The sequence below is a fragment of the Carassius carassius genome, chromosome 16 (assembly GCF_963082965.1).
Source record: "Carassius carassius chromosome 16, fCarCar2.1, whole genome shotgun sequence".
NCBI lineage: Eukaryota > Metazoa > Chordata > Actinopteri > Cypriniformes > Cyprinidae > Carassius > Carassius carassius.
In genome coordinates, this window is record NC_081770.1 from 10262775 (window position 1) to 10272168 (window position 9394).

At 36.8% G+C, this 9394-nt stretch overlaps 1 protein-coding gene across 1 annotated transcript; it reads left to right on the forward strand.

Moving 5' to 3' along the window:
- The first annotated feature begins 664 nt into the window (after nt 1-664).
- On the forward strand, nt 665-8562 carry LOC132159545 (globoside alpha-1,3-N-acetylgalactosaminyltransferase 1-like). The gene is made up of 8 exons (XM_059569086.1): nt 665-740; nt 1183-1212; nt 6328-6363; nt 6600-6674; nt 6803-6847; nt 7162-7194; nt 7284-7421; nt 7771-8562. Exons 1-8 carry the CDS (start codon nt 682-684, stop codon nt 8459-8461), a joined length of 1107 nt encoding a protein of 368 aa, XP_059425069.1. The 5' UTR covers nt 665-681; the 3' UTR covers nt 8462-8562.
- The last annotated feature ends 832 nt before the right edge of the window (nt 8563-9394 follow it).

A 9394-nucleotide genomic window follows, 5' to 3' on the forward strand; every position in this document is an offset into this window, starting at 1 on the left:
CGCTTTTACATCAACCCCTGGCGGTTCTAGTGTTAAAAACTTAAAAGTACATTAGTAGTGCCTAAATGATGCAGTACCTTTATCTTAGAGTAGAGAAGGGGTAAAGGAGGTACAAAAGTGTCCCATTGAGTGTATTGCCCCGCAGTGGCAAGCTGTTGTACCCCTAAAGGTCATTTTTTTTTCTCTTTTTCTTTTTTTTCTTTTTCTGAGTGTTCTTCCAACAGCTCAGATATGCATACTTTTCCCCCATTCCACTGTTGATATTTGAGCTGAGGTTTGTTTCACTGTCAAAAGCTGGTAAGCCAGGTTTATTCTTAAGTGAAATCACACATTTTCATGTATTGTTTTTGTTTTGTTTACTTCATCTGATGAGTTTAAAATCACAAACACATATTCATAATATACATCAGTACTAAAATATACATCAGTAAAAAGGGAGTTCTAATAATTATGTTCCTATGAATAAATTGAAATCTTTCAGGCTTATTATGAGACAAATCTGGCATTGAAAGTGTTAATAAAGTTAGCATTTTGAGACTCATTTGTTGTTCTGTAATGCAGGGCCCCACCCCCATCTGTCTATTTTGCCTCCTTCCTTGGTTTATATCTCTCTTGCTTTATTGGTCTCACTTCCTCTTCAGTTTCTAACTCCATCAGCGTGGACATAACTATGCAAAAATAATGCTGCTCCGTCAGAATTTTATCATCATTCTTGTGTTCTTTGGGATGGTATTGTGTGGGTATGTAATTACTCTTCAACAATATTAGAAGGTTTGCTTTGTGTTTGAGTTGTTAATTGATGTGATAATAATGCAGTTTTATTTCTCAAGTTGATAAAACATTACCACTTCTAGACATGTGGCCAGGAGGAGTACGTGATGTATTTAACATAGTGTTGCAACTCTATTCTGCTTATGCAACTTTTATTAATTACAAAAAGCTTTATAAACTAACCTTGACAAACATATTATACATTTCCGAAACTGCATTTTATGACCCCTTACATTTTTTTTATTCTCGAGATGTATTATATTAAGAGTGGTTTAGTGGTTCAGGTTTTAGGATTTCTAAATGATAGGTTTGGGACAGGAAACTCTATAATATAAAGCAATTATTTACTCTGAATTGTCTGTGTACATGACAAGCAAATAATCTCATGCGGATCTATGTCTTTCTTTACAGGCTCATTTACCTGAACAATAACCAGTGCAGGTGAGTCTAGTGAAGTAAGAAAAACATGGTGCACATGTAGTGCATGTGTTTTTCCCATTCAGAGAACTCGAGCTGCATCAAAAATGTCTCAGGTTACTTATGTAGCCATGGTTGCCTGAGTAGGGAATGAGACATTGCGTCCTCTAGGGTTGCTATGGGGAATGCCTTGTGTGACTCATATCTGAAGCATATATTCAAAAACACCAACAACACGTTGATCCTGCAATAGCCCATAACGTCACTACCAAAGCGACTATAGTATAAATAGGCACCGGGAGAACACATCATTAACTTCTTTGTCTGAAACTTGCATCCGCAGCATGGCAGGAAACCATGGTTACATAAGTAACCTGAGACGTTCCCTTTCAACTGCGTTTCCATTGTTGGGCCAAAAGCGGGCATGCTAGTGCGTCCCAGGGCCAGTCGCGTTTCCACTGTCACTTCCGGTGCTTGATAGTGCCTCAACATTGTGTGTGTGTGTCGTGTTAATCAGATATCACCTTATAGGCTATTTCATTTATTCTATTTTCTAACTCAAAAGGCCTATCTCTCATTGTAGAATCGCTGCTGTCTCTTTATGAATGAATTGAATATTCATGTCAGACAATGGGAATAATATATATCACTGGCGATTCAGACTAGGGGTGTCCTGTCCTTTTTTTTCTCAAAATAAAATAAGAGGACAGTTAAAAAGGGCTTTTAAAAAAAAAAAAAAAAATAGTTATTCCTAAAGGTACCATAAAATAACCAGGTAACTGCAGGATTTTTTAAATAAAATTTAAGAGCTTTAAAGACCTTTTAAGACTTGCACTTCACATTTCAGCCTTTAACCATTTATTTTTTAAATTGAAGAGTCAGAAGTACAGATTATTATATTAAAGCAATTAGGCTATTATTAATCAATTTCTATGTTAAATTACATAAATATATCTTAGTGTCTTAATTGTTTAGATTTTTATAATGTATTAGCTTTTTGTCAATCACTGTAAAAAAAAAAAGTTGCGTCAACAGCGTGGATTTAGGAGCTTCCCAAGCATTTGTTCAAAGAGACCCGGAAATACCAGTACTGAGGACCTACCATAGAAAAGGACAGAAACACACAGGTCCAAAGAAACAGTGCAAAGAAAGCTTGCAGATGGATTATATACACAACCACCAGTGCATTAAATACATATATATATTCAGAAATGGATCGTACTCACCCACCATGGTTACAGCGCAGGAGCCCCGTTCAAGACTTTTTGTGACCCAAAGAAGCCTCTAGTCCGGACCATCAGTAAGGTGGTTACTATGAAGCCATAGAGTCAACCGAAAAATGATAGGTCCAGATAGGAGACTGTAATATAGAAAGTTCCTACCTAACCTCGGTCAGGTGGAGATTCTGGTTATAGTGTAATTATGAAGGGGAAGATAAGGGCATATGTAAAACTCCCAAAGGAAATGAATAGATACTCAAGTATCACTCTGATCTGGATGAAAGCACTGACGCCTTGTCTGGATCACATCCCTTAGGTCTTGCCTACCTTCCTTTGACCAGTGATTCCTCCTACCCCTCAGCCTCAGCTTCCTTGCCCTCCTCTGACAACTGTCTTCCTGGGCTAAATCCAGCAGAGCACTGGCCTTTAGATCAGATAAGTTAATGAATTAACATCATACTCCAACATTTACAGCCGATGAGTGTGAGAGGGAAAGCCCCTCATCATCCAGATCCAACTGCGATCCCCACAAGCTCTTTCTCCTCAGTGCCTCAGCAGTGGTGGGTCCTGAACCTTGGTGAGCAGATGGTTCCCCCTCTTTCCTCGAAAAGAGAGACAAACGAGAGCGGAGCTTCTTCATTGGAAAAAGCTTGCAGTGAATGAGATTTCCCCCTCAAGGTCATTGCGTGCATGCTCTTCGCCCAAACAAAAACACAGAGATCATGTGTGTCATCAAATGTCAAATAAGGATGACATGGATTCACACATACTCTAAATACCTTGCTAGTACACGCCATAATTTGGGAATAGAGATCGCTCTTACCACTGAAATGCACGCTTCAAACAAAACAGTCAAGGTCAAATTCAAGGTCAAATTTATTTGTATAGCACAATTAAAACAACAAGAATGTTGACCAAAGTGCTTTACAAGCAGAGCACGTACACACAAATAAAACAGGGCTGGAAGGTATTCAGTCCAATCATAACAACATAATTTAAACACAATTTTAAAATAAAATAATAATAATAATAATAATAATTACAACCCCTAGCATTTAAGAGATACATAAGATAAACCCAAATTAAGAATAAGCCTGAGAAAAGAGGTATGTTTTAATTGATACTTTAAAAAGGCTTAATGTAGGAGAAGCTCTGATAATTAAGGGTAGTGTTTTCCAAAGTTTTGGAGCATAGACTGAAAAAGACCTGTCGCCTTTTGTTTTCAACCAAGATTTTGGGACATTTAAAAACAGCTGAAGATCTAACTTAGTGATCTCTGAGGGGAATAGAAACTTAAAAGTTCTGATGTATAGTTAGGGGCAAGTCCATGTAGAGCTTTAAACACGTATGTTAAAACCTTGAAATCAATTCTTTGTTTCATGGGAAGCCAATGAAGAGAGGCCTGTATAGGTGATATATGTTCTCTCTTTTTTGTCCCAGTCAAGAAATGAGCTGCAGGATTTTGGACTTACTGTAATCGTGAAAGTGATGACTGGCTAATTCCAGCATACAAGGCATTGCAATAATCAAGCCTTGAGGAAATAAAAGCGTGAATTAAAGTCTCCAAATCCTGAAAGGTGAGGAGGAGCTTTAACTTTCGCAGTCGCTTTAGCTGGAAAAAGCTAGCCCTGACCACTGAATTTGTCGATTTCTCGATAATTCTTTAATATCCTTTAAACATGCTAGTAGAGAAATGACAGATTCACTACCAGAATCTAATGGTAAGTAGAGCTGGGTATAATCTGCATAGATGTGATAGGAGATGTTATGGCGCTCAAAATTAAACACTCAATGGAAGCATATAAAGAGAAAATAAAAACTGGACCCAGAATAGAACCCTGTGGCACCCCACAGGTGATTGGCCTAGGGAATGATGAAAATTCTCCAATTTCTACAGATATGCTCCTATTTGATAGATAAGACTCAAACCAATCTAAAGCAGCTGTCAGTGAATATGAAGAAAAAGATGACGTATTCTCCCGGCACCTATTTATACTATAGTCAGACCAGTAGTGATGTTAGGGGTGTGCCGGTACTAGTACCGGTACCGAACGGTTCCTGGGCAAAATCCAAATGGAAGTGATCATCCCTATCCCCTTGGAGTGGGGACTTTGGAGTGAGTAGGGCATGTGCGTGACATTAAGTAGTCGTTAGGAATGCACTTTGCTAAAGGAGCAATATAATTTCCTCATTATCTTCAGCTGGGATGTTCCTGTGACAGCGCAGCATGTGTCCGTCAGCAGATGTCGCTGTTTTACTGTTATAAATGTTTTTTTGTTTTTTTTTTATTGTTGTTAGCATAACCGTTGCAAATAAACATACATTTTATATTTAAATACGTTTTTAAAATATGCTACACTGTAAAACCCGACCAGTAAACTTAACTCAAACCGTTTGAGTAAACAGATTGCCTTGATTTAAACCATGTAAGTTTTTAAACTTTGCATTCAAGTAATTAAGTGATTAACTGAGTGATAATTGTGAATTAGTGATGAACAGCTGCTGCTAACAAACAGAATCACTGAAGAAAAGAGAAACACAAGAACTACTACAACTGACTTCAGACACAGCCTAAGATGAAATCAACTGAAATAAAATACATGAAATCTCTCAAGATCTGATTAAACAACCCCACAAACAGCATCACCAGCTGCACTTATTAATAACCAGACTGACTTTATTTCTGTCAGACGTCTACAGAAGATCTTATTGAGAATGAACTAAGGTTTAGATGTTGATTTATTGTTTCATTTGAAGTAACCATGTTAGAGATCAGTGTTTGTATTACTTGGTCTCTTGACCCGTGACTTCAGTTTTTGTGTTTTCTCTGGCTGTTGTAACCACATGTTTCTGAAACATGTTAGTTGACACTCATAAGCCCAGAAGAAATGCCATTAACCTTTTTTACTTAACCCGTTGATGATAATCATCAAACATTGACCTGTTTGCACTGTGACCTTTGATGAAAAGGCTGATGTGTAATTAGTTATATAATATAGCTACTACTTCAAATGAAACAATAAATCAACATCTAAACCTTAGTTCATTCTCAATAAGATCTTCTGTAGACGTCTGACAGAAATAAAGTCAGTCTGGTTATTAATAAGTGGAGCTGGTGATGCCGTTTGTGGGGTTGTTTAATCAGATCTTGAGAGATTTCATGTATTTTATTTCAGTTGATTTCATCTAAGACTGTTTTCTGAAGTCAGTTGTAGTAGTTCTTGTGTTTCTCTTTTCTTCTGTGATTCTGTTTGTTAGCAGCAGCTGTTCATCACTAATTCACAATTATCACTCAATTAATCACTTAATTACTTGAATGCAAAGTTTTAAAACTTTCATGGTATAAATCAAGGCAATCTGTTTACTCAAACGGTTTGAGTTAAGTTTACTTGTCGGGTTTTACAGTGTAGCATATTTTTAAAACGTATTTAAATATAAAATGTATGTTTATTTGCAACGGTTATGCTAACAACAATAAAAAAAAAACATTTATAACAGTAAAACAGCGACATCTGCTGACGGACACATGCTGCGCTGTCACAGGAACATCCCAGCTGAAGATAATGAGGAAATTATATTGCTCCTTTAGCAAAGTGCATTCCTAACGACTACTTAATGTCACGCACATGCCCTACTCACTCCAAAGTCCCCACTCCAAGGGGATAGGGATGATCACTTACATTTGGAATTTGCCCAGGAACCGTTCGGTACCGGTACTAGTACCGGCACACCCCTAAGTGATGTCATGGGCTGCTGCCGGCCAACATGTTGTTGCTGTTTTTGAGCGTATGCTTCAGACAAGGGTCACAAGCCGTTCCATATAGTGACCCCTAGAGGATGCAGTTCGAAGTTCCCTTGAAATGGAAATGTTGATTTGAGAAGTTTGTATTACTGAATTATTTATTTCTACTGTTTTAAGATGCAATCAGAAGATAAAAGAACAAGGCATCATTAAGTATGAGGAGCAACTGCGTACACACACATGCTAGTATTTATGTACATGCTCATGTTCAAAAACACAAGCACACCCTGTTTTAGTTTTCATTTTGTTTTCATGTTTTATTGATATTTTGAGTGTACACATAAAAGTAGACCCTTTTCAGATTTAAATGCTGTATTGCTCTTATATGTACGATCAAGTCTGAAGGAGCATTTTAAGTTCTTTTCACTGTTATCATTAAAATCTGCAAGTGGTGGCACCGACGAAACCATCCACCCAAGGAAGTCAAGATGCAATCAGCAGATATCAGAACAAGGCATCACCAAGTACGTAATGATGTAGTACAAACATACACACACACGCTAGTATTTATGAAACATGTTCATGTTCAAAATCACAAACACACACAACATAATCTAATTCATATGTAAGGGTTTGACTTTGTTATTATCAGCCTAGAATGGAAGCAAAATACCTTTGGATTGCGCTCATCACCAGGGTAAGTAAAACTTCATCTTCTTAAAAGTGACTTTATTTATTTATTTATTTATTTTTTATTTTATTTTTTATTTATTTATTAAGTTGATCCATAGTTAAAAAGGACGGATGCTTAGGACAAAAATATTATTGGTTTATGGTTGTTTTTGTTGATCTGATCAGATGACCAGTGAGAACGAGTTAAATGATGATTCTTCAGGTCATAGTTGGAAATAAAAATAAAAAAAAATAGGAAACCCATGTTTTAAATGTGTATCGACTCTTTGAACAAATCAAATGTCTGTTGTTCTTTCTGCTCATTAATTTTTATAACAGGTTGTTGTACAAACAGCAGAGTGCATTGGTAGGGTGAGTATTATGTTATAGTATCAACCTGTTATAGCCCATTTCCACTCCTGAATGGAATGATTTACAGTGTTGTATGTGTGTTTTTAAAGAAGTCGGACAGATGTTGCTTCTGTGACTTCATGGTCAGCTCCAATCATTTGGGAGGGAACATTTGACTCCACACTGATCGACTCTATCTACAAACAACAGAATCTCACCATAGCAACCACTGCCTTCGCTTTGGGAAAGTAAGCCTTCATGATACTTCTTTTCTTGTATTGTATTGTACATTTTGTTTCCCCTCCTCTGTTTTCTTTGTTTCTGGAAATATTAATGAGTAAAGGATAAATTAACCATACACAAAAAAATGCAGAGTTAAATACAACCCTGTGTTGGGTAAAATATAGACAAAACCTGCAATTGGGTCGTTTTGACCCAGCGGTTGGGTTGCTGGGTAAAATATGGACAAACCCTGCAATTGTCTAAACTAGCCGGTTGCCCATTTGTCCATATTTCAACCAGCACTGGGTTGTATTTAACCTAACATTTTTTTAGAGAGTAATATATCTCCCTGTATTTGTTTTCTCTGTTTGTTAGATACGTACGTTTTGTCAAAGATTTTCTGGAGTCAGCTGAGCAGCATTACTTTGTTGGATTTCGAGTGAATTACTACTTGTTTACAGATCAACCAGAATTAGTTCCTGAAGTGAAGATGGGTGAAAACCATAGTTTGACAGTTCTTAAGGTTCAGAGTTTGAACAGATGGCAGGACATCAGTATGAGCAGGATGGAAAAACTGGAGAAACTAATAGAGAGTGAACTGGCCAGTGAGGCCAACTATATTTTCTGCCTTGACATAGATACAAAGTTCTATGGCCATTGGGGTGTGGAGTCTTTGGGTCGTCTGGTAGGTGTGATACATCCTTGGCTCTATGATACTTCAAGGGATCGATTCACATATGAGCGTAGTCCAAAGTCTCAAGCATACATTCCAGCAGGGGAAGGTGATTATTATTATGCTGGTGCTGCATTTGGTGGCTCATTGGAAGATGTACATCATCTCACAAAAACCTGCAGGGAGCAGATGAGCATTGATGCTGCAAACTCCATTGAGGCGGTATGGCAAGAGGAGTCCCACTTGAACAAGTATTTCCTTTTGAACAAACCTAGTAAACTGCTCTCTCCTGAATATATGTGGCGGGACATCAACGCAAGTGCAGCCCAAATAAAAATAGTTCGCTTCACTAATGTACCTAAAAACTATGCTGAAGTTCGTCCAAACCCATAGCAACTGTTAGCTGAGGTCTTCATTTAAGTTGTAACTGTTTATTGGATGTTCTTGTACAAAACAGAAATGAAATAAAGTTTGGTAATAAAAAAAAAAAAAAACTTTTTTTTTTTCCTTCTACTTTAAAACTAAATTTAAAATTAAAAGTGATTAAAGGCAGTACAATAATAAAACAGAGCAAACCATTACAGAATAAACATGGAGGGTGATTTACAAATGTACATATAAATCTAAACACATTAAAGTAATATCTACTCAAGAACTTCTAATTTTTAATAGGCAGGAAAGCCTATTAGAATAAGAGTTTTTTTTAAGTCACAACTCGAACTTCTATTCAACCTACAGTCAGCCAGCTTCTTACAGAAGACATATTTAGGAGATGGGTCGATTTAGTGTGCAGCTTTTCATCTGAAAACACACTGCAAACATTTCCATTAGAGTCAGGCATTGTCTTTTTTTTCAACTGGGGGCACAAGAGTGGCCATAATAAATACAGAGGGGAAAATTTTACGCTTTGTATTTATATGTAGAACTGTAAATATCCAAATCATAGTTCAGTAAGCTTTACATCAGTGGTGGAAAGAGTACTGAAAATTTGTACTTAAGTACAAGTACTGTTACATTGATGAAAAAATACACAAATACAAGTAAAAGTACTGCTGTCAAAACAGTACTTATGTTAAAGTTCTCCTCTCAAAAACTACTCAGAGTTCTAGTTTCTAGTTACTTTTTAGCTGGCGATATTTAATGAATTAAAAGATATATATATTAATTCTTATCAAAGATCTATGTGACAGTCGAGGTTCACAATTATTGAATTTATTCTCACTTGTGAGGTGATGCAGGGCTGCCGGGTTTTAGCAACAAAACCTGCCCAATTGCTGCTTAAAAATAGTACAAAACTAGCTTAATCACGTTTCTAGGAGTAAATTA